Source organism: Trichosurus vulpecula, chromosome 6, assembly GCF_011100635.1.
Source record: "Trichosurus vulpecula isolate mTriVul1 chromosome 6, mTriVul1.pri, whole genome shotgun sequence".
In the NCBI taxonomy this organism is placed as follows: Eukaryota; Metazoa; Chordata; class Mammalia; order Diprotodontia; family Phalangeridae; genus Trichosurus; species Trichosurus vulpecula.
Window position 1 is genome coordinate 5880030 of NC_050578.1, and position 25815 is coordinate 5905844.

At 46.5% G+C, this 25815-nt stretch overlaps 1 protein-coding gene across 2 annotated transcripts; it reads left to right on the forward strand.

The window, feature by feature from the left end:
* Positions 1-904: 904 nt before the first annotated feature.
* Positions 905-24392, forward strand: METTL14 (methyltransferase like 14). Of its 2 annotated transcripts, XM_036765698.1 has the most exons (11): positions 905-1173; positions 5763-5851; positions 7644-7731; positions 9475-9555; positions 11090-11177; positions 12640-12730; positions 13979-14120; positions 15865-15957; positions 18389-18505; positions 20810-21020; positions 23077-24392. In XM_036765698.1, exons 1-11 carry the CDS (start codon positions 1108-1110, stop codon positions 23388-23390), a joined length of 1380 nt encoding a protein of 459 aa, XP_036621593.1. In that variant the 5' UTR covers positions 905-1107; the 3' UTR covers positions 23391-24392. The 2 variants fall into 2 exon arrangements, with proteins under 2 accessions (XP_036621593.1, XP_036621594.1); XM_036765699.1 differs by lacking the exon at positions 15865-15957 and having other exon boundaries at positions 947-1173.
* The last annotated feature ends 1423 nt before the right edge of the window (positions 24393-25815 follow it).

Below are 25815 nucleotides of genomic sequence, written 5' to 3' on the forward strand. Positions count from 1 at the left end.
GTTATCTCCTCCATGACACCGAGCTCTTTGACAGCAGGGATTTTCTTTTTTTTTTTTTTTTTTTTTGGCTTTTTTTTTTTTTATACTGTTTGTTTTGATCAGCGACAGGTGTGTAACAGGCACCTGATAGCTACGTCCATGTGGGAGGGAGCACTAGATCCAAGCAGTACCAACTTGGGGAATCAGAAAAGGTGAAGGCTTGAAAGGAGCTAGGGCTTCCAAAACGGAGAGGTGAGGAGGAAGATGGGTTTGGAGGCGAAACAGACAAGATTTGACAGCGACTAGCCATAGGGAATAACGGACTGAGGATGACTCCGAAGTCATGAATCTGGGTGTCTATCAGGATGGTAGTACTCTGAGGCGGCAGGGGAAGAACACAGACTCCGGGAGGGGATTTTGAGGCCAAACTCCTCACAGCACAGCTGAGGAAACTGAGGCTCAGAGAGATGCTCGGGGTCGCGCAGCTGGTGAGTGCCTAAGGGGGCAGGGGCTTTCAGGTTTTCTGTGCTCGTGCCCTGCACTGGGTGTGGAGGCGCCCAGCCGGCAGCTGCCTGACCTGACCTCACGCCTGGACATCCGCGGAGAGGTCCGGGCTGGAGGTGCAGGCTTGGCAGCTTGGAGAATGTGCTGGACCCGGGGGGCAGGGACGAGGCTGCTCCGGGAAGAGAGACTGGCATCACCAGCGCTGAGCCCCCGGACGGGACAAGGGGAACCGGACAGGGGGGATGGGACAGAGCCGCAGGACGAGACGGGGGTGGGGACACAGCAGGGCAGCCCCACCGAGCGCGCCCCTGAGCCAAGCCAGCGCGCGGAGGGGGAGGGGGCGGGAGCAGAGTTCTTGGTCTCCCCGCTCCGGCCACGCCCCCTGACGGGTGACGTCACGTCACCACGCACGCCCAACGCCAGCGAGGTCGTGGGGAGGAGGCGGGACTTCCTGGGCCGGAAGCGACGAGCCCGGGAGCGTGGAGCGGGGCGGGTCGTTGGGGCCGGTCCTCGGGAAGGACGCGGGCCGGGGGAAGCTCAGCCTCGGGAAGTGTTCTCCGCGTAGGGAGGCTGTGCGAGTCTCCCGCACTCTCCTGGCCCTTTGAGAATAGCGGCGGTCGGGACATGGACAGCCGTCTCCAGGAGATCCGCGAGCGGCAGAAGCTGCGCCGGCAACTCCTAGCCCAGCAGGTGAGTGCCGCGGCGGGGGTGCGGGGCTGTGCCGCCCTTACACGCCGCCGCTCGCGCATGCCCGCCCCTCCCACCTTGCGCATGCCCGCCTCCTCTCTCGCTCTGCGCATGCCCGCCTCCTGGGCCCCGCCCCTCGGTCGTTTCCCCCTCCTGTCCTCCGTACTGCTTCTGTGCCAGGTCGCCGCGTTATCCGCTGGGGAGCCTGGGTCTTGCTGCCCTCTCCCTCCTCCAGGAAGCCCTCCCTGATGTAGCTTTTCCGCCAGGGCCCCCCAGTAGTCAGTTACGTCTTTGAGCCTCAGCTTCCGCCTTTGTAAATGAGGGACAAGTTAGCGTAAAGAGGCGGTGGTGGCCTCGGAATCACAAGACACCCGGCCCCCACCGGCCACGGGCTTCTCCCCGTCAGACGCGAGCTCCCTGGGGGCAGATTCCGGGTCCTGGGCCCCCGGGGAAGGCCCGCTGAGCTCCCCGGAGCCGAGAAGTGAGGGTGACGGCCACCAGCATCGGGCCTCCGGGCTGGGGGAGGGGCGTCAGGTGCCCGCAGAGTGGCGGAGTGGGCAGCGCAGCCGGGGTCCGGCATGGGGCTGGACGGAGGCCGCGAGTGTGAGGAGCAGGAACGGACAGAGTTGCCTGCGATCCTTAGGCTGCCATTGTCCCAATTTTACAGTCCGGGAAAAACGGAGGCAGGAGAGGCTCTCCAGCTGGGAAGGGTCTGGGGTCGGATTCGAACTCAGGTCTTCCGAGGCCAGGCACCGCGCCCCTAGGCCGTGCCCTCGTCCCGTAAAGCCCCGTAGACCTCGAGGCCGCCCGGCTGTGGGAGGGATGCTTCCGAAGGACTCCCTGGACCTTGGCCGGCTTTAGCCCGGGAGAGGGGGAGGAAGCCTCGGAAAGAGGCGTTAAGTTGTCCGCTCCCCGCTCTTTAATGTGCTCCTGAGCGGTCTTATCAGCACAGTTTTGTGAGGTGGTGGAATGGGGTCCAAGGACCTTCACCCCCGGCTTACAGATGGAGGAACTGAGGCCCAGAGCCACTGTCAGAGGCCCGCTCAAACTCTGGGCTTCTGACAGCGCTCTTTGTGCTAAACCAGGCTCAGGAATGAATGAACAGTGGTGGGAGACTTACTCTTAGACCCTGGGGCTCCCGGCCTCGGGAAGAGTCCAGACCCGCCCTCCTCTCTCTCACGTGGTCGGGCTGCGCCCCTCCTGTCTCTCTCCACTCCAGTCCATTCTCAGTTCAGTCTCCAGAGCGATTTCCGTGCAGCACAGGGCCGACCTCACCGCCCCCGCCTCCCCCCGTCGGGGAACTCCAGTGGCTCCCTGGTCAAAGACAGAATGCCCTGTTTGGGGTTCAAAGGCCTTCCTAACCCAGCCCCCCCTTACCTGGGGAGTCTCATGCCCCACTCCCCAAGGCGCCCCGACCCGTGTTCAGCTGCCTCTTGGCCCTCTCACAGCCGATGTCCAGTGGGCATCTCCAGCGCAGCTTCCTTCTTTGGAAGCTCCTTGAGGGCAGAGGCCATCTTTTCCTTTTGTATGTGGCCCTAGCGCTTAAGCACCATGCCTGGCACTTAGTAGTGGGTGCTTAAGAAATGTTTATTGACTAATGTGGCCGAAAGAAGACCTTCCCCTTCCTTCTTCCCCTCCTCCTCCCCCCCCCTCCTCCTCCTCCCTCCTTCCTCCTTTCCCCCCATTCTCCCTTCTGAAATTTCCTGCCCTTGTTGAGGGGACCCCCCTCCTTGGAGCAAGGTTGGCATCTTCACTGCTCACTCACACCCCAGTACCTGTTCCATGCCAAAATCTTCCTGCCTTCAGACCTTGCACTCCTCTCCCCTCCTGCTGCTGCAGCCCCAGCTCAGATCTTCCTCATCTCTCACCAGGACTTCGGCAGGAGCCTTTTCACAAGTTCTTCCGTGTGTACTCCAGGCCCGCTTCCCATCAGCTGCCAGTGGGAGCTCTGGAGATGGCCCGTTACCTCCAGGATTAAATGTAAACTTGTTTGGCATTTCAGCTCTTTATGACCTGGCCCCTTCCAACCTTTCCAGTCTGATTACTCCTTGCTCCCCTCCACCGCCTCTGCTCCTGTGGCATTGGCCTTGAACACTCAGCTTCTGTCTCTGTGTGCTGGCCATCCCCCCATGCCTGGAATGCTCTGCCCCATCTCTGCCGCCTCCTTTCCCGGGCTTCCTTCAAGGCTGAGCTCAAACCTCACCTTTTGCAGGAAGCTTTTCTTGGTACCCTCGGCTGTTAGTGGCTTCCCCAATCTCCTCCTAGATTTCATATGTCCCCAAATACTTACATATCATCTCCCTAGTTAGAGCACACACTTCTGGTACAAGCAAGGGCTGTTTTTTGCCTTTCTTTGTATTGCCAGACAGTAGCACAGTGCCAGGCACATAGCGAACACTTATTAAACGATTGTTGACTTACGGACTGATAGCTAACATTGATTTATCTGATCATTCTCTGCCACTGGTTAAAGAAGATTTTAGTTAGTTGTTGTATATGATTTTGGCGATTGGAGTCCTCAGCTGCCTGCTCTTATAACATGGGGATGTGAGGGGTGGAGGTAGGACACCTAGTTCTCCTTTCCATTTTGTCATCCTCGATCCGTATGACCTTCTCTGGGCTCCAGTGTTCTCTTAAATGAGTGAGTTGAGTTTGCTGATGTCTGAGTGCCTGCCCATCTCTGAAGTCTGTGCTCCTGGGATTTTTGGTGAGGCCTCAGAAGTCCATCAGCCAGCAGGCCAGGTTTGTAATTAATTCAGGGATGATGTCTACATTGCAGCATCCATATAACTGGCACTCACTCCTCTGAACCCATTTTACACGGGACGGTTTCTCATTAGAATTGATTACATAAAGCGGTTTGCCATTCAAGATGCTGTTCTTTATGGAAAGCGCTGTGAGCTCATGTTGATCGTCCTTCAGTAAGTGCTGCCTCTGCCCTTGTTCAGAGTCCTGGCCTGACATTCTGTCGGGTCTCGGTTAAAAGCACCGATGTCCCTGGCATCCATAGGTCTGGTATGGGACCGCTTTTATATTATCACTAGAAGACAGCTGACGGGGGGAAGCCCCCCCAGAGGAGGGAGCTCTGGGGGCTTAGGGCGGGCAGGGACCTCAGAGGCATCTAGTTTAGCCTCTGCCTTTCCCAAAAGGGAGGCAGCAGGCCAGAGACGCAGTCCTTTGTCCAAGATCAAGCAGCAGAGTCAACAGGTGAACTCGGCTCCCTGACTCCATATTCAGTCCTCTCTGCTACATGGAATAGTCTCAGACCTCTTGAGATTTATAAACTAAGACACGTTACCATTCCGTATGTGTGTAGGTGTTTGAGTAATAACAGCTACACACATGAAATTAAGAATTTATCTTTAACGTCTTCGTGAGTGCGGGCAGGTTGCCCATCTTTTGTCCTGCCAGCTCCTGGTGCTGCCTGGTCCAGTGCTGTGCTCTAAGCCAGCAGAGCAGCCCACTCCCTCTTTGCCATCTGCCCTAAGGTGCAGCTTCATGGGACTCTTGCATCTTGGATTGCCAGTAAGTAGCGGCAAGAAAAATCTGACTCTTGGCTACCTTGACTTTTTGTGACTGTTACAGTCGAGACAGGGGGAGCTGCTGCCTCTGGTCAGTCTGGGAGGTCTTCCTGGAGGAGTGCTCCTCTCAGGATTCATTATAGTGTTGTGGGAGATGAGCCTCAGTCACAACCCGGAGACAAGGACGGCAGTGGAGTGGTTGTTAGAAGAGATGAGGCTCACTTTTGAAGGCGATGATGCTGGGGCACAGAGTCCAGAGCCCAAGATTTACGGCCTTCTTGGGGAATGTGATCCCTTGAACATTCCAGATCTCCAAACTTCTCCACCTGGGACCATTAGCAGGATCCCCACGTGCGCCAGATTTCTGACCAGTTTCCAAACCGTTCTTTACAATAATTTCAAAGAAATACAGATGAAAAGGAATCTTTCTAGAAAATCTTAGGTAGGAGAGCTCAGAAAGAGTCATTTCTGGGTTCCTAAGATTCAAAGGTGAAAGGGGCGGTGGGGCTTATCTCATCTAACTCTTGCATCTATGTGATGAGCAGGTGAAGTGACCTGGCCAGTGTCACCCAGTGAGGGAGTCAGCCACAGAGCTGCCACTCTAGCCCAGGCCTGTGACCACAGAGCCAGGAGGCCTTCTGGGCCACTGAGTGTGTCACAATCAGGGCTTTTCTGGGGCAGAAATTTGGATAAGACACTGGGCTTATGTAAAATGGCTTTTTCATTTTGTTGATGATGGGGAAGGTAATAGACAAGATCTCGTAACTTTTCACTTAGTATATGATAGTTCTCATCCGGGTTTTAGTCACAGTTAAATGAAAAATTTGAATCCTCTAAAGTTAACAGAGTTGGATATAAAATTGTTCTGAACTGAAGGAATGTGTTCTCTCTTTAATCCCTTCGCAGTGAATTATAGCCCATGTCCCCTGTGATCGTCCACAGCCTAGCCATTTTTAATGTTGAAGTTAGACGTTTTCTCTTATTTGTTGAAAATCCTTCCCATTGTCAGCAAGGATGAGGCTTTCAGCTGCTGCCCGCCATAACACACCTTTTGTTTTTGCCTGTCCTCAGTTGGGAGCTGAGAGTGCTGACAGTATCGGTGCAGTGTTAAATAGCAAAGACGAGCAAAGGGAGATTGCTGAGACCAGAGAAACTTGCAGGTTAGTCCAAAAATTGATTTTCACCGTTTGCTTTAGTAAAGAGCATGTGGGAAAACCTTTCTGTTTGGGGAAGTCTGTCCCCATTGGAGTGAATTTGTGCACTTGGACCAGTTTCCAGTGAGAGGCATTGAGCACTGCACTCAGGCCTGCCAAGGCCCCTCTGCCCCAGGACCCAGATCCCAGGCAGCCGCGTCGATGCAGCCGCTGCTGCTCTCAAGGTGCTGCTCATTAGATACTTCATTTTCTTTAAAAAAAAAATCTGCTTTTATTGATGTCTTTGTCTTACTGTGACCTGTCTTCCTCACTGTATCCCTTTCCCTCCTGCTGGAGAGCCCCCCCCTTATAAAGCTACTGAGAGAGAAATTTGTCAGCGGAGTTCATAAGACTTCTTTTCCTTCTCTTTGTCTGCTCGCTCTCCTAATCATGTCTGGGAGGCATGTGAGAAAGATGTCAGAAGGTGTTAGTACCAAATTCCAGTTCAGAATTGATAGTTAAAGGAAGACCGATAAGGAATACTTATTCAGACTGAACCAGGGAAGTTAGGCTAAAGTGCAGAAGAATGGGGGGGAGGGGGGCTCATTTCTCACCCCTGTGCTGTCTTGATTCCAGCTTCATCATGCACCTGAAACTGTTCCCCCTAGAGTTATCAGTGATCTCTTAAAGAGAGGTTTTAATTGATTTCTTTTGCCCCTCTGTCCCATGCCTTTTCCCCTCCGGCACTTTGAATTCCAAGTCCTTCTGAAGGTTCCTTGCCGATGCCCTCGCCTTCCTGAGGTCTGTCTTGATGCCCCCAGTTGCTGATGCTTCCTCTCCAACTACCTTGTATTTATTTGGTGTCTTTTTTGTATACGCTCACACATGCCCCTGTTGTCTCCCCTGATAGGAAGACTGTGAGCTTGGGGAGGGCAGGAACGTCGGGTTTATTTGTGCCCAGAGCCTCACACAGCCCCCGATGCCCAGCCAGGCTCTTACTGCTTGCTTGTTGACTGATTAATTACATCAAGTGAAGGCCAAGCTTATTGGAGAATGTTGTTGAAGGTACTCTTGGTTGGAGATGGTGGGGCCTTGATGGCCTCTAAGGTCACCGTCTCTGAGATTCTTTGTCTCTAAAATACCCGGGCAGCTTGAGTACATGTTACTGGCCTTCACCAGCAAGGCGTCGTTGCTCTTCTATCTCATCCTGATCTTTCCCACTCCTCTGTGAGCCCATGTGGGCCGGGGTCATCTGTCCTTATCTGACAGAGACTCTTTGTGCTTCTATTGCTGGATCCCCAGTGCCCAGCGTAGACATTTCTTAAGTGTCTGCTGAACTTGCCCCTGTCATACCTTCCTCATCCTCTCTACACTTGTCCTGTCCCCTCAGCACAGGATAAGCTTGTTGGAGACAGTGACCATCCAGAGTCTGGCATAGTGCCTTACCTATACTGAGCCCTAAACAAATGATTGCTTTTTTATTTATTGAGTGAAGGAGCTGTACCTTACCTTCTAGCACCTGGCATGGTGTCTTGTTTGTATTTTATTTTTATTTTGAAGTTTATTTTTTTATGTAGTTTTTTATTTTTCCCCCAATTACATGCAAAGACAATTTTTAATATTCATTTTTTAAAGAATTTGAGTCCCCGATTTTTTCTTCCTCCCTCACCTCCCCCCTCCCTAAGACAGTAAGCAATTTGATACTGTCATACCTGTGCGATCATTGCATGTATTTGAGACTTAATATTTTGTTGTTGTTGTTGGGAAAAAAAATTAAAATCTCATCATGTCTGTAAAACGTTTTATTCTGAATTTCTAGGGCTTCTTATGACACTTCAGCTCCAAATGCGAAGCGCAAATATTTGGATGAAGGGGAGGCTGATGAAGAAGACTTGGAAGAATATAAGGTAAGTAGGCACCAACTTAGTCTTGTGTTCAGAGAGAAGAAATACTTACAATAATGAATTCTCCTGTAATGAAAATGATTTTCTGTGAGAGAATGAAAAATTAAAATGTCACTGTTATCCTAATACTAGTTTGCATGGATCTTAATGGCTAAAGCTTTTTTAAAAAGTCATAAATATTAACTTATTGGGTGGAGTAACAAGTTATTTTGGTGAGTCCCCAGATACTAGGCTCTTACAATGGGCCGGGCCTTCCCTCCAGGAGTCCCCATTCTGAAGGGGGCACAGCAGATAAATATTAATGTCCATACAACATACAAAGTATTTACGTGTTACAACCGGCACACAAGCACTTGGTCAATGAATTTAGTATTATTTGCAAGGAGTGGGAGACGGGAGGCAGAGCACATAGAGAAGTAAAGTGTAAGCAGACTAGAAAGAGGCCTTCAAAGCCCTAGAGCTCCTGCAGGTAAGAGGGAGGGAGCTGCATGAGTTTATTGGATGTGGGAGTGACAGAGGTCCTTGACAGCTCAGAGAAGGAAGGGCTGGAGTGGAGGAGACAGGAGGCAGGCAGACCCGGCCAGGGCCGCTGCCCTTATTCAGCCGAGAGCCGATGAGGATCTGTACACGTTGTGACCAGCGAGGCAACTATGGGTGAAGAGCCAAGATCCGGGACGATGGTGTCGCCCTCAACAGTAACAGGGAAGTTTAGAAGGGGAGAGATGACGAGTTCATCTTTGGACATACTGAGTTGAAGGTGTCTTACTTACATCTAATAGGCCTTTGGAGATTAGACGTTGGAAGAAAGATTAGGGCTGGATAAGCACAGCTGAGAATCATCTGCATAGAGTGCATAATCGAATCTATGGGAGCTGATAAGATCAGCCAGAAGGTTAGTGTAGGAGGAGAAAAGGGGGTCCTGGAGAGAGCCTTGGGAAACACCCAGGTAGCCAGCATGGCCTGGCTAAATATCTACAGAGGAGACTGAGAAGGAGCAGTGGGCGGGGGGGGGGGGGGGGGGGGGGGGGGGGGGGGAGGTATAAGAGAGGAGGGAAGAGACTGGTTAGAATGGGTAGGAGGGGGGTGGGGGGGTGTGGTACCAGAGCCTAGAGGAGGTTATTAGCAAGTAAGTAGTGAGGGATAATAAGACCACCTTCTCCCAGGATTGTTGTAGGGATCAGATGAGATAGTATTTGTGAAGCGCCTTGTAAACCTTGGAGTGATCTAAATGCTGGCCTTTATCACTCTCATTCAGTCCTGAGGAAAGGAGATGTTAGAATTATCCAGTCAGTTACTGTGCTGGTTTTACAGTGGGTAGAGTTTTTAAATTGGGCCTGTGTGGCTGGTTGCATGAAGCAGCTTTGGGTGGTTACGAATCTGACGTTGAATTTTTCAATTTATTGCCTTTAGAGGAAAATTAGAATGTTACCAATATAGAAGACAAGCTCTACGGCACGGAGACTCACAGGGATAGAGAACTCATTCCCTTTCATTGTTTATAGCTCATTTCTACCCCGGTATCACTAGTGTTCTCTAAGTTGCATTATTAACATCTTTATCATTTCCTGGGTTATTTATTTATCATAAATCATTACATGATGATGAGAAAAACAGGCCATAAATCTGACTGGCTTTCCTGGGGAAGGAGCTGGGAAAGGCTTATGTAGGGAGAGGATCCCTTATGAAGGGGGGTTGGGTCCATGCACATAAAATGTTCTTTTACTCTCCTGGCTTTATTTCCCAAAGGATGAAGTAGAAATGCAGCAAGATGAAGAGAACCTGCCATACGAGGAAGAGATTTACAAAGACTCTAGTACTTTCCTTAAGGTGAGAGTGCACACACTCCCAGGTGGTGGGCCCCATAACGCCCCCTCTTGAAGCACCTCTGAAATGCAGCCTTGCTTGTCAGACAGGGAAGACTCCTGCCTTGGCTTCGGGCCTCTTGGCCTTCCTGACCTTCCCCATCCTGGTGCCAGGGGCTTCACCTCTCCTCTCTCACATGTTTTCTGTGCTCTTGGTTACTGCCTCTCCTAGCTTCCCTTTAGTACCTCTGAACCTTTGGGTCCTGGACCCTTCTGGCAGTCAGCTGGAGCCATGATAGTGTTTCTAAATGCATAAAATAACGTACTGGGGGTTACAAAGGCAACCAAGTAAATTGAAATAGTTATCAACATGTTTTTTAAAAAAGTTTGTGGCTCCCAGGGTAGAAGGCCAGCTCCAGTCCGCCTTTCATAGCACTGCCAGACTCGTTTTCCTCATTCACAGATCTTAGCATGTTACTCTGCTGTTTTGAACCATGCAGTAGCTGTCTGTTCCCTTAGCCCGGCGTCCAGCTCATTCCACAAGTTTGCCTCATCTCACACTATGTTCTTGCACGTGTGCTGCTCTTCAACAAAATGGCGCTCACTTTCTCTTAGACAGCATAGTGGGTGCTTGCCCACCTCCATTCCTTTGCTAGAGTGCCTCCTGATGCCTCAAAGACTTTCCTCTTCCTCTAGCCCTGGTAGCTGCCCAAATACCTGCTTTTAGAATCTTCTCTGTTCTTCTAAACGTCTTAGGAGGCTCCATGAATCTCTCCCTGATATTGAGGTCAGAAATGATCTTTTCCTGCCTTGGGACTTCCATTGCGCTTTGGTGTTCTTTGTGCTTCTCTTCAGCAGTTCAGCTCAGTCTATGAAGTGACCACTCTGTGTTCCACTCTTTTCCGTAATTGTTATTGTGTGTCTGTTGTAAAGCAGAGGCGTCAGAGTGGCTGTCACCCAACCAGATGAAAATGCAATTGGGCATTTTTTAACAAAATAAAAATATAATATAACATAATGTTAATATGTGGCTTTCAGCATGCACCCATAAGGATTCATTTCTATTTGAGTTTTCTGTGTCTGGCATGGAGTACTGTGTGTGTCCTACCTCCTTACTCATTCTCCAGTTTCACAGCAGGTACCACATTTTGGCTATTCTCTTAGCACCCAGTATACAGTGCTTCACTTTTTATCACCTTATACTTAAGTTGCAGACTGACCCATAAAGTGTTAAATTTAGATAAGGTATATACATACGTCTATATGGGGCAGCCAGGTGGTGCTGTGGATAGAGTGCTGGACCTGGAGTCAGGAAGACCTGAGTTCAAATCCAGCCTCAGCCACTTACTAGCTGTGTGACCCTGGACAAGTCACTTAACTGTTTGCCTCAGTTTCCTCATCTGTCAAATGAGCTGGAGAAGGAAATGGCAAACCACTCCAGTATCTTTGCCAAGAAAACCACAAATGGGGTCACAGAGTCAGACACGGCTGAAATGACTGAACAGGTAACTGTGGTCTTTACTATAATTATATATATGCTTTTTATTTTCCCATTTTAGGGGACCCAGAGCTTAAATCCTCACAATGATTATTGCCAACACTTTGTTGACACAGGACACAGGCCCCAGAATTTCATCAGAGATGTGGGTATGTCAAACTTGCCCTGCTCTTCATTATCCATATTTGGCTTGTCAACTTTGTGACTTATCTCTGGCAGAGTAATGTTTTGGTCTCCCTGTCTCATTCATGGATGGTAAAGAAGTGCAAACTAATTTTAATACAGGCAGTTCTTGCATTATGTAAATTTGCATTATACAAATAGAATTCTGAAGGAAGTCTGCATTCCAGAAACCCATCTATTTTAACTTCATCGTATGGTGCTGTGCTCCTGCCCCTCTGCTGGGGTGCTCTGTGGCTTCCCAGCCCGATCCTTGCCACACACACACAAAAAAAAAACAAAAATAAAAACCTTAAAAAAAAAAATCTCTTCAAAAATCCTCTCCAAGTGAAAACAGAAGAGCAGACATACAGAGAGGCCGCCACTGCTGGCATTGCCAGATCAGGGTTTTTGCTTGAGATCCCTGTTGCCCTGCGTGTCAGGCCCCCCTGTGTTCCTCCTCTTCCTCTGGCCTCTGTCCCTGCACCCACTTGTCCTTCCACTGTGTCCTGGCCTCCTCCCTCCATAGGCTCAGAGCCCTGTTCCTGCTTCTCCCTCCCTTCACCACATCCATGGGCAAATTCGCATAACATAAAAATTACTTTACATAGAGGCCTGTGGAACAGTCCACTTGTATAAAGTGAGAACTGTCTGTAATAGTCTAGACAGAAGATTTTTAGGTAAAGGGGCCGCAAAACAATCAAATGCAATTTTTAAAAAATAACAAATGCTGTTATGCTGCCGATTTTGTGTATCATTGAGAGTTGCCTGTAAGTCTTCCTTTATTGACTAAAAGAATGTTTTTTTAAAAATGCACAAAAAATTAGAATTTAAATTATGTATTGTTTGCATTTTGTAAGCTTAAGATTAGAAATATCTTTTTTCTTTGTATATATTATAGAATTCAGAAAAATGCATGCTTATCATAGTTAAACATTTTTTTAAAATGGCACCACCCATAACTCTGTGTGTGCCCTCTTAGTGTGTGTTCGCAAATGGACTCTTGGCTGCAGTGGATATGTTTTTTAAATAACTTTTACTCTGAGTAAGAGTGTATAGAGACCTACTGTCTTTATTTAAACTGGTGCCACTAAGCCTATCCTGAAACCTCTTAGGAGAAGCTGAGGCCTGGCATGGCCCTAAAAACTTTGGAGTGGAGTATACACAGGGAGTGGGGGGCTAGATGTGATGAACTGTGGCTGCTCTCTCTTGTCATGGTGGGAGCTGTCTAGTGAACCTTGATCTTTTGGTCTTACAGACCCTTAGTAAAAACCCAGTGCAAAAATAGCTGTGAGGGTTTGGTATAAAGGAAACTGGGTCCTCCTCCCCAGCACAGTGCCAGGCGTAGTAGGTGTTTAGTTAATACGTGTTGGTTGATTCAGAAGTCTCATGATTTAGTTTCACTGAATTCAACTTCACTTGTGTTGTTAACATAAATATTTTACCATTCAGGTTTAGCAGATAGATTTGAAGAGTATCCTAAGCTGAGGGAGCTTATCAGACTGAAGGACGAGCTGATCTCAAAATCAAACACTCCTCCCATGTAAGTGATTTTACCACCTTTATCAGCGCCGCTGCCACCGCCTTGTTTAGCACATCAGGAGACTTAGTTACCTTCGGCAGCTAAGATGAATGTAGCCTGGTTTCTGTTTCCTTTTGGTTCTGTTGAAACTCCCTAGGGCTGAGCACATCACAGGCTCTTCATAAAAACGTCTTGGATGATTATCAGGCTTTTTATATACAACATGATACTGCTTTTAAAAAAATGGAGACACCACTTTTCGAGAGACAAAACTTGTAGGCAGTAGACGTAGCTTATTCAGGGTGTGTGTGTGTGTGTGTGTGTGTGTTTGTTTTGAAGTTACAGTGTGTATTTGTAACACATTTCATATACCAACAATAAAGCTGTCTGGTATCAGGAGTTTCCTACATGAGACTTGTCTTGGTTGAGTCACAGAAATTCACTCTTCCTTGAGCAGAATGCTAGACTTGGTAAATGTAGTATTCCTATATTCATTGTAGTGATTCTGTGCAACATCAAGTCATCTTCGTTTTAATCTGATGTTGTTGTAAAAGGGATTCATGACTCTGATGCAGGGGTTGACCAGGCTTCTGTGATTGCTAAGATTTACAATTAGGCTTTATGAGTAGTCTTAGAAATTAGCTTTCCTCTAAAGCCTGTGATACTTTATACTAGACAAATAGAGAAGATGGCTAGAGTTCATTTTTATTACCATTAAAGCTCTTCCCTGGCCCACGGACTGGGGGGAAATGAGGCCTGCCATTCTTATAACCTAAAAAAAATAGAATTCTCAAAAATTAAGTAACATTTACTCACTGAGTTCACACTTAACAGATGGTCCAGTGGACTTGTTACACTAAGAGATGCCCTAGCAGAGCTCCGAGCCTCTAGGACTACATATTCTTTTGTATTTTCCCTTGACTTTGATACCCTGGCAGGTAAGGCAGAGAAGAAGGTCCGGGGAGGGGGGGGGTAGAAGGGGAGGGTTGGACCTGGGATTCAGCAAGGAGTGTAGTCTCTGCTACAGTGCAGACGTGATGGAAATGTTAATCACCTACGAAAAACACAGTCTGTGCCCTCAAGAGCAGTTTTGTTTGTATACTTGGTTGTTTTGAACTAAGAGAGAACTTTCAAAAAGCATTTAGTGATTAACTTGGGGTGAGCTCTGGAAATAGTATCAGAACCTGTATTATTTTAAAATCTTGTTTAATTGCTGTCAGTGGGATACTTAAAACTGCTTCCCCCATTTGTTGTGCTTAAATCCACTAGGTATTTACAAGCAGATTTAGATGCTTTTGACATCAGAGAACTAAAATCCAAATTTGATGTAATTCTTCTGGAACCTCCTTTGGAAGAGTATTACCGAGAAACTGGAATCGCTGCTAATGAAAAATGTTGGACTTGGGATGATGTAAGTGTTTCTGGAGAACAAAAATGATAAGACTTTGTTTTTTATGATGAATTGGTTATTTTTAAAATGTGGTTTTAAACAGTGCAAACTTGGATAGAAAGTGTCTGTGTATATGTGTTCCCCATCTTCTGTGAACGTGTGTGCTTGTAGCTCGCTGTGGCTGAGGTTAAAATCGTAGTTACCTCTATTGTCTTGGGCCTGGTTACAGGGAAAAACTGAATAGTGAGTGGCCATGAAAGTCCATTGTGAAGACAGGTGTGGTTGCTTCATTGAGATCTGGAGGGGCAATTGGGTTCTGGAAGGCTAGGCCAGAGGAACCCAAGCTCTAGCAGCTCCAGCCAAGCTAGAAAGGTTTCATGAATGGCCCGGTAATGGGCAGTCGCTAAGTTTGGTGATGCTGACCTAGGTTGGTGGCCAGAGAATGAATTTTTTTGTCCATTGCATACTAAGCATAGAAGAGTTGAGAGTTGTTTAATGGTACCCACAATGACCCCACAGTGATGAAGTCACAGCTCCTTGAAGTGGGGCACAAAAACCACAGAATTCACTAAAAGTCCTTCTCTGCCAGCCGTCTGAGTAAGCAGCCAGCTAGCATGGTTGTGTCCCCAGCAGAATACCAGGGACGGTGGTGCTTTAGGGCAGCCCTCTAAATGGGGAAAGAAGAGTTGGTAGCTAGCTTGGTCTTTCTTTACAGAGACTCAGAATGATGATGTAAATGTCCAAGATGACATTGGGTTTTGACCGACCTCTTCTCTCTCAAAGTATAGAGATAAGACTGGCCGATTCCTTGCAGGACTCTTCACCCTAGTGAGTAAATTGACCCATACGTGGGCCCATGCCTCAGAGGTGTACTTAGATGTATCTGTGATCTAATGGATTAAGGAGCCACTCAGTAAGCATTTACTAAGTACTACTGTGCAGCAGGCCCCCTGCTGAGAATGCACCTACCAAGGACAAAACAATCCTTACGCTGAGGACCTTACATTCTGAGGGGCAAACAAGAAGTACAGCTACAAGCGTCTGTAGAATAAATAGCAAGGGAAACAGAAAGCTTGGCATTGAGTTCCTCATCAGGGCTGCTCTTGAACTGTGCAGATAGTGGAGAAAAGGTCAGGAATGCATCAAAAAATTGTTTGACTTCTATTGTTAGTATAGTTGAAGAATTATTCTGATCCCTCAATTGGTAATGATGTAATGTTGAAATGAAGCATTTCACACATTTCAGGGGAAGATACTGTGCGTATGAGAGTGTGCGTGTGTGTGTGTGTGTGTGTGTGTGTGTGTGTGTGTGTGTGTGTGTGTGTGTGTTTTACAGATACTAAAGATAGTTGTTCTCTTTGGAGTGTTCCTATTTAATTTACTTAGAGTTGGTGAATGCCTCTTTGGAAACTGAAAAGCAATGAGAGAGCTGTTTGTTGCTGCCCCGCCAAGCTCTGTGATCCAGAGTAGCTTACTGAGTTTCTTGGGGCCTTTGTAAGCTCATCTGTAAAGGGTGAGCATCGAACGGAAGGATTGCTAAGATCTTTCTAGTCCTGTTATCACTGACATGCATTCTTAAAACCTTCATCAGCATCTTCTGGTTTGGGGAGAGCCAGCTTTCGAATGAGGAAATAGGAACTTTTGCTATAAACCCTTTACTTAAGAAGACAGGAGCATGTAGATCGAGATCCAGAAGACTGTTGATTGTAATTTCAGAATATGTAGTAAGGTATAGCTCTGTGCAATATCATTTTATGTTCCTTAGATTATGAAGCTAGAAATTGAGGAGCTTTCCGGACTGCGGTCGTTTGTCTTTTTGTGGTGCGGCTCCGGGGAGGGCCTGGACCTTGGCAGAGTGGTAAGAAACTTTTTTTTTAATCCTTAAGGAGAAAATGAACAAATACGCTTGCATGAGCAGTCATGGAACAGTCTGTTGAACTTTACCTCCAGGAGGGTATTGAGTGTATGTGCAAATACAAGTGCTCTGTTTGGCCTTCAAAGCCCTTCCTAAGCTCCTGCCTTTCCAGTCTTCTTACACCTTACCCCTTGACAGTACTCTTCAGTCCATCAACACGGGCCTCCTGGCTGTTCCATTGTCAAGACGCTCTGTCTCTTGGCTCTGGGTGTTCTCTCTGGCTGCCCTTAGGCCTGGAATACTCTCCCTCCTCTGCTTTGACTCTTGACCTCCCTGGCTTCCCTTAAGTCCCAACTAAAATCCCACCTTCTCCAGGAAGCCTTCCTAAACCTTCCTAATTCTAGCATCCTTCCTCTCTCGATTATTTTTTGTTGTTCCTGCATAGAGCTTGTCTATAGGTATGGGTCTGCTTGTCTTCCCGTTAGAGCGTGAGCTCCTTGAAGGCAGGAGTTGTCTTTTGCCATCCCTAGTCCTTAGCACAGGGCCTGGCACATAGTAGGGCCCTCAGCATTTGAACCCTCCAGTGGAGGTCAGGATCACATTAGCTATTTGGGTTGCTGTATTTCATGAGGCATTTGGTATCTTGTCCGTTTGGCAACTTACTCCGTGTTATGTGTACAGTACATTAAAAGCCCTGGGTCTCATTCAGATAAGCTGCTCCCCGGCCATGCCTCTGTCCACTTGTCCTTGTGGAGTTGATTTTCTGAAGCCAGTGTGAGAGTTTATTTCCATTAATTGTATTCGATTTCGTTTTATTATATTCAGCCAGTGTTCTAGTCAATCAGGGTATTTCATTCTTGGCAATCATATGTCAGCCAAGCATAGATTCTTGTAGTGATCTTTTAGATCCTTCAGTGCAAGGTGTCACTGAACTGTATAAATACTTGTTCTTTGGGTGTGACCAGGGACATGCTGGAGGCTGTTTTTTTTTTTTTTTTTCCAGTTTTCAGTGTGAGCATTTACACCTCAGAAACTGGCAGACGTTCAGATCGAGGCTTGATTTATTTTTTTTGTTGCCATCTGTTGTCTAGACTTGAGAAAATGATGGTCAGAATGTGAATAGTGCAGATTAGATCTTCCCCGTTAGAGAGCCATCTGTTAAACCTTCACCAGCACACCTGGGGGCCACTCAGCTCTTGTGAAGTCTTTTCTGATTTCTTGTTGTTTCTCCCGTGTATATCCCCATCCTTTCTGCCAAAATAACACGAGAGGCTTAATCTAGTACCTGGATGAAATCTGGGCACACTCCCTTTACCTCATTTCTGTCGTCTTCTGGTTTGATCAGCGTCAGAAAAGGAAAGGAGGCTCTTCTGGCCTCACCCCTGACAAGTTTGCTCTTTGTGATCTCCACTTCTCTTTCTGGATGGTCACCAGCTGTCCCTTTCATGCTAAATCCTAGAGTTTGTCCTAGGAAATGATGATGGCCTTGAGATTGTTGGCTCAGCTCTCTTTCTTTTTTGAACGTAGGACATTGGGTCTTCTCTCATCTTGGGATACCTTGTCACTGATAGAGGCTCAGTCATCCCCAGCTCCTTTGGTGTCTTGGAACGTAGTCTGATCCTGGTGAACAATCAAGGTCAATGGCCTACTTTTTGTTACCTCCCAAAAGACTATGGGTGTCAAGTCCTATTAGCCAGTTTTGTTCTGTCCTTTCCAGTTCCAAGATCATTCTCCTTAGGAAACAATCGAAATAAAGGTGAAGCATTTCTGTTTTCCCTTTTGTTAATCATTGTGTCCTTCTGTCCACCCCACCAATGGTCCTGTCCCTGTTTTATACTCAGCTTGTCCTGAGTAGAAGTTGGTGGGTTTTTGTTTGTTTTTTAATTTGCTTGTGGTCCTTAGCTTGATGGGCTAGTTTTTTGTAGGTTTGGAGCATTAGCACCTGTCATTCTTCATACTCTATTCTTTTATGCTGCAAATACCACAGTATTTTTATTTGATTGTGGTAGCTGCACTGAGAAATGTTTTAGAACTTCTGTTTCAGAATTTTTAAGTTTCATGAACATTGAGCTTTGTTGCAGGGCACAATGACTGTATTCCAGGGACATAAGAAGGTGAAGGTGTATTCTCTGGTTACATGTGTTTTCTCATGTATAACCTGGAGTGGCTACATGTCAGTGGTTGACGAGAATTGTCCTGGGTTTGGCGATGTTTATACAAAGGGTACTTGACCCTTCCAAGGTCAGATTTACATGCGTGTGTTCCATTTCTGCTTTCCCCCTCTCACACTGGGCTTTCTCCTTTTCAGTACCCGCTAGAACAGAATTGCCACATCAGTTTGAAATTCTATCCCCTCACTTAGAAAAGATTCAATTATTTTTTGTGCTTAATTTTTCAAAATCCTAATGACTGTTTTTTTTCCACTTTCTTTTAGTGTTTACGTAAATGGGGTTACAGAAGATGTGAAGATATTTGCTGGATTAAAACCAACAAAAACAATCCTGGGAAGACGAAGACTTTAGACCCAAAGGCTGTCTTCCAAAGGACAAAGGTACAGCCTTTTCCCAGCTTCCTTTTTCCATTTTATTATTCTGTCTTTGTGCTCCTTCAGATGGATAATGATCTTGAGATGAAAACGTGAGTAATTTTATGGGAATAAGGACATTCTTTTGGTTTTTAGTACAGAAATTGAATTATAAGAAAAATTTAGGCATATTTTTATTTTAGTAGGTGAGAATTCTATAACTGAAGTAGCATTTCTCCCCCAACTTGGCATGATAAAAGCTCCAAACCCTGTTTAGCATTGATCCTGCTCTTCTGTGGTTTTTTCAGCACTCCAAGGGTTGTTGTGAGCCTGGCTAGGAGGGAGGCTGCAGTGCTTGGATCCCTCTGTCCCTTCCATCCCCAAAGCCTCATTTGAAGTGGTAGAATTATTACTGTCTCCTAAAGATAGCCAGCTTTTGTGGGCTGGGTCTAAATTTGACTTGGTTCAAGGGGTTTTTTTCCTTTACAAAAAATTCAGTAGGTCCTCATGAACGATGGAACCCAGTCAAAAATACTTTAATAATGGAAATTTTAACAACAACATACTAGTAAAAAGATATGAAGCAGTACTCCTTTTCCGCAGTCACTGAGGTACAAACTGAAGGAAGTGACCAGCTGGCAGTTCCAGCCCTGGACAAGATCCCTGACCCCCTCCCCCCTTTCTGCCCCCAAGATAACCCTCTTATCATCCAAACCACCATCTATGCAAAGCCCCTGGCTGGCCAAGCCTGGGGACCAGTTGTGGTCTGGCAGCTGTCAGAGCCTCAGGAACCCTGGTGAGCTCCTAGCACACAGGAAGAAAGCTTCAGAAAGCCTTTCCCCGAGAGAGCTGCAGGAGATGAGGCCTCACTTCTCAGCTTGGGCCCTTGACCATGGTCTGTCTTCTTTGAGAGCCTGATCTATTGGTCATTTCCTTCTCTCTGTCTTCTGGCTCCTTCCTGCTGCATTCCAAAATATTCAGTTCTCCCTGTCCTTAAGTCTAAGCTTGACCTGTTGTCCCCTTTAAGCTAGGAATACATACTTAAACCCATATACATTTGTTTATGTACACATGTATACACACACTCTACACACATGTGTCTGTGTATTGTGGCATTCAAAAAGTTCCAGAGACAGAATTATGTCTATGTGTCTTTTTTCATTGATACATTCTCAGGCTGTTTTTTTACCTTTGATTCTCTATGGAAATTGCCCCCTTTGAAGTTGGCCAGTGAGCTTTTAATCGATAAATCACAAGGCATTTTCTTACTTTTCTTGACTTTGACTTTTGTGCCACATTTGATCTTGTTGCCCCCTTCCCTGGACTGTTGGGCTTCCTTTTCCCTTGTCTTCTTTGGCTCTGCTGTCTGTCTGAGTCCCCTCGGTCTGACTCTTCTTCCCTCCAGTTACTAGGTCTTTATCCTCTGAGCACCCTTCAGATGTCACTGTCATGTGAGACACTTTCCTGGACCCTCTTCCTTCTCTACACAGATTACTCCCAAATCTCTTCACAGAACTCTGGGCCTACATTTATTTGCTTGGTGGCCATTTGCTTCCTTTCTCCATCTCCTGTGTCCCTTTGCCAAGATTTAATGATGCTCTTGTCAGGGTCTTCCATGCCTCTTCTCTGAGGCCTTCACCTATGGATAATCTCACCTCTTGTTGAAGTCCTCTGAAGCTTCCAATCTCAGCCATTGGACACAGCTGCCAAAAGGCTTCCTAAGCCAAAGATGTCATCCCTTAATGAGATGAGGCCTTAGGGGCTAAGATCACAAGCATGGGCTTTTTGTTTTGTTTTAATTTTGTTAGAAAGCACTTACAAAAGTTGAAGAAACTAAGAAAAATAAAATTCCTTCTGTGCTGAAATCTAAGCTCTTCACCCTTTCGTTGAAGGCCTTCCCCACTCAGTCTGGCAGCAGCCTACCTTTCCAGGCTCATTTACCATTTCACATTTCTGTCAGACTATGATATTAACTGTTACCCTCTCACCTATGTTTATGCATGCCATCCCCAGGACCTGGATGCTGCTCTTCCTTAGTGTTGCTTTTCAGAATCATCTTCCATCAGGGCTTATCCATGAAACCTCCTCTGGTGGTCCCCTGTCCTTCCTCTCCTCCCCAGAAGTCCTGGCGTCCCCCAGGAAAGCCCATCTTCTATTATTATGCTCAGTCTGTAGCCTGAGAAGTTCTGGCTCATTTTCTCACCTTGACAGTTCCTCTGGCTTTTATCATCCTAAAACCCATGAGAAGTTGGAAGGTTCTAGAATATTTACCCCAGAGCTCTGAAAAATCCTGGTGGCTGTCTGCAGGAAACATTTACTTGTCTTGTGCAGGAGCACTGTCTGATGGGCATCAAAGGGACTGTTCGGCGTAGCACAGATGGCGACTTCATTCATGCCAATGTGGACATTGACTTGATCATCACAGAAGAACCTGAAATTGGAAATATAGAAAAACCAGTAGAGATCTTTCATATTATTGAACATTTTTGCCTTGGTAGAAGACGCCTTCACCTTTTTGGAAGGGACAGTACAATTCGACCAGGTAAGACTTCACTTTAAAGAAATATAACTTTTAAACTCAAAATATTGATGCATTTTAATGAATAATTAACCTTTTACATCATAGAATATGATAATGTGTGGAATAAGATGTCCATGATACAATAGGGATGATATTATCTTATGGAAAACTTGGGAGTAGTTTGGTAGCTATCCCCAAAACAAAACCAAAAAAATCATATAATTTCTCATTTTAATTCTGATCAGAAATATTAAGCCAAATTCGTTTTGCATTTGGATGTGTACCATGTATCTAAATTTCTAAATGTTCGTGTTTGCAAGAGGCTCTTTAACATCTGAACTGGTGACTGGTTGAAAGGCCTAAAATCATTTCAGGTTAAGATTATTATTCTGGTGAGAACTGGCCAAATTGTAATGTGGAGTCGTCGTTGAAAGCTGTATTACTTCTTAAGAGAGGAAACGTTAGGATGACTTTGAGTTCTTTTTTTGTAATAGTAACAGTGTTGGGAGAGCATTACATTAAGTAGAACGGAAATATATGGGGAGAGGGAGGAGAATCATGAGGATGCTAAGATCAAGAATGTTTATTTTTCTCTCTTCTTTTAATTATATTAGAAGGCAAAATAAAATGGGTGAGTGTTGGCCCTGAGGATTGAGCTGTGACGCCCACTCAGCATGACTTAGTGGCTCTCAGGCTGTGCTGTGCTTGTGGTGGCGTGGGGGGTGACCCTGCCGGCTGTCTGTTAGAAGTTAAGGGGAGCAGGCTGTGGTCGGGCTGTGCTAAATAATCCAGCAGAGGACAGACATCACTGCAATCGGGATCAGGCTCCAGGTTTTCCATTTTTCAGAAGCATAGGGAAAAAAAGCAACTGGAAATAGAACTGAAACCCTTTTTACGAGGATGTTTTTAGGAACATTGTATAATCTCCACCATAGTTGCAGGCTATTTCAGATTTTGTGGATTTTTTCAAATTCCAAAGGCTTTAGCTCTTTAAAAAGAAATTAAACAAAGTCAAATAGTTTAAACTGTTTTGACTTAAAATGATTTCCCATCTTATTGGTGGTTTGTGTATATGTGTTTGTATTGTGTGTATACAGTTAACAGCATTTTGAGATTTGAGATGTTTGGTTTTGCTTTGAGGATCCAAAAATTGTTTTGAAGTACCGTGGGTGGTTTTCCTTTTTCATCTGACTTCCTTAAAGGATAAATGAACATTTTTCACAGCAGTTTCGGGCACAAAAGTTTACCACCATATTGCTGATAGAATTGATACCTCCTTCTGACCTCTAGTGGCCATTTCCACAAAATTTCTGGCTACTTTGATGGGATTCAAGGACACTGATAGGCGTAATGCACCACACCAAGAGCAGGGACCATAGTGTGCCTTATGTCCCCTCCTGCCAGGTGTGCCCAGAGTCCCACCCCCCACTGCCCCAGTCCTTCACCCCCTCCTTTCATGTTCCAGTCAGCCAGCCTTGAAGTGCTTGCTGTGTGCTGAGTACTTCTATAAATGCTGGGGATGCAAAGAAAGCTGCTTATTGTCTCTTTGGAGGACAGAGTGTAAAAACAAGGCCCCTTATGATAAGTCAGAAACTGCTGCTCATCTACCCTTTGTTCTTTTGGACGCCTCGCTTCTTCAGCCATCTCCTCCCACCCACAGGGTTCAGGTCCATCACCAAGGTTCTCCTGCATGCCAGCTAGGGCCTGTCCCATGTTTTCAGATTAGCAGGATGCTTCTACCTCCTGATCTCTTCTTGTTGAGGTAACTTATTCAGGAATAGACTGTTGTGGACATGGGTGCTGTGTGTGTCTAGGAGAGGGCCAGGACTGTCTAGGAGTCAGGGAGATGAGATAGACACAGGGAATGTTTAAAGCCCCAGCAAGAAGACTGTATATGAGGAAGTGGCTCCCAAAGCCCCTGAGGCATTAAGGGCTGGGGTAGCGCCAGGGCTCCTCTGCTTTCAGTCCAGAAGGGTTTCATACAGGAAATGTCACTTAAATTAGACCCTGGAATCTGGGGAGGTGCATGGGGAGGGAGCTGAGCAAACGTCGATGACTTTGTTTTTGTCTCTTTTAGGCTGGCTTACCGTGGGACCCAATCTTACCAATAGCAACTTCAATGCAGAAACCTATGCTTCCTATTTCAGTATTCCTAACTCCCCTCTGACGGGATGTACAGAAGAGATTGAGAGATTGCGGCCAAAGTCACCTCCTCCGAAATCCAAATCTGATCGAGGAGGTGGTGCCCCGAGGGGGGGCGGCAGGGGGGGCACTTCTGCCGGCCGCGGAGAGAGAGGCCGAGAGAGGAACCGATCGACCTTCCGAGGAGAGAGGGGCGGCTTTCGAGGGGGCCGTGGGGGGGCCCACCGAGGGGGCTTTCCCCCTCGCTAGCTCCATCAGAGGCTCGACCCCTTCGGTTCCTCTTTTCCTTCAGGTCTCTGCTAGGGACTCACTTTAGGAACCAAAGCCAGTCGACTCCTCGAATTTGGAAACCATCGGCTACCTCCTCGTGTGCTTCTCCCCCGTGGCAGGCTTCATCTGCTTCGTGTTGAGTAGGTGACCATGCCATTGGTTATGTGCATGTGACTGAGCAGAGGGCAAAAACAGAAGTACCTTAGCCCAGATGAAACTAGTCTAGTCTGTTCTAGATCAGCCAGGCCCTTTACTCTGCTTAAATGTCCCAAGAAAACCTTTCAAGCTAAACTCTTACTAGTGCCCAGACAAGGAGCAAAGCCCGCTCCCTCTCCTTTTCCTCAGTCACTTTCCTAAAAGGCCTAAGACCTGTCTTGGCATCGATGAAATAGAATGGGAGACCTGCTCTAACAGCAAAACGATGGGTAAGATTTTTGGTTTTAATTTTTTTTTTTTTGTTTCAGAGTCAAACAGGTAATTAGGCAGAGTTTGGCTCTTCAGCAGGCATTGAAGGCAGAAGCTTATCAGAAGCACGACAGTAATACTTCTGTGTGTATCAATGACTCCTTGTCTTCCTTAAAAGCATGATGGTGAAAAGTCCCGATCTTAGATGGGCTCGGGCACTTTCAGATTTCCAGCATCCGTTGTAGGTTTTCTTAAAAGAAGTGAGGGAAGCTGTATGACCTGACCAAAGGGTTAATAGGGATTATCAGCTGCCTCCTTCACATATCCCTGAAAATGTAATGCTGAGTGGTGACAAAAGTGGCATTTGTTCTAAAAACTGTACAACGCAGCTTGTGGAAAGAAATCGGATTCTGCTCATTGCAGCTATGTTTTGTTAACATTTTTTTATGAGACTGATTTGGTAAATCATTCATATGACGCTTTATACAACCTAGTTCTGTAACTCATGTTTTCAAAAAACTTGTTGACTTTGGGGCAGTGAGAATGATTAATTTTGATAAATACCTTTTTATAATATTTTGAGTAGGTTTTTTCTTTTAAATGAAAGGCGATCATTATGTGCACATCTTAAGACACGCCGCTTGGGGAGTCTGCCTCCCAGGAGCTGAATTGGTCTTGTTTCTGGACGAATCTCCTGGTGGAAGGCTGAGAATAAAAGCCTACTTAGATGTTACTAACCCATCAGGCAGACTGAGAACATTCATGGAGACGTGGTTATTACACACTGCACTAGGTTGAATCCTTTCTGTCTCAGTTATATCTATATTTGTTTTACTAAAGTGGCCCCTCAGTGAACAGATCTGCTAGGAGTGAAGTTCCTTTTAATAAAGCCACACCGTGAGTGTAGGAGGTTGGGAAAAACTCTGGTCTCCTGAGCTCCTTGTTTGGTTGTGTCAGTGGAAGTTGAGGAGGAGTGGCTTGTATTTTAGAGAGGGCATGGTGCCTTTTTGGGGGACCAGGGTCTGGCCATAGCTGAGGGGCATTCAAAAGAGATGTTCCTACTTGAAGCAGCATCTGGACTAGAGCAGCAAGGGAGGCAGTTGCAGTCTGGTTCCCAGCTGTGTGTGGCCTCCTTGTCACTGGACAGGATCCCTCCATCTCTCAGGAACACTGCTCTTCCTTTCTCCCCGGTGTTCATCTCTAATGGACATCACTTTGGGAAGCGACTTCAGCCTGCCCTCAGCCAGTAACTCCCAGGACCTTAAGGCAAGGCCCTGATGGAGGATTTGGCTGACCGAATCTCGTCCATAGGCTCCATGAAAGGCCTTAATTAAAAGATATGCATAACTGATTTGGGGACACATTTAATATGGATTTCTTCCAATCTTAGGAAGCCTCAAAGAATGGGTTTTGAATGAGTTTGCAAGCCCCGAGGTTTTGAGGAACTTCCTAGCTCAGTACAAACCAATCTCATAAATAACCTCCTTTAATGAATTCTTAACAATAATCCTAAAGATAGACATATGGTGCAATTAATGTGAAGTTGGATTGCAAATCTGCACCTCCTTGGGTTCTTTTTGGGCTAACTTAAATGATGAAAGATTACAGTTTACCAACTCCAAACTCGGACAAGAGGAAGAGTTGGACCTCTGACTAACATACCATTGACTCTGTCAGTTGGAAGGTCACCCGGGCCAATCTGTCCATGAACAAGGATCTGACAAATGCCTGGAAGATCTCCACTTTGTAAGGCTACCCTCCCCACTTTTGAATGCTTCTATAAGTTGGGAAGTTTTTCTATGCATTCAAAGCCAATTCTGCTTCCACTTCTATCCTTTGACTCTAGCTCTGCCTCCAGTGGCTGAGCTGGCAAGTCTGATGATTGCCTGGAAGGGTTAAGCCCCCTTCAGTTCAGGAAGGACCCCCTCCCTCTATTTCTGTAAGGACATCCTTCCCCTCTCCCATATCTTCAGCTCTTCTCTCTCCCACTCCCTGTTTC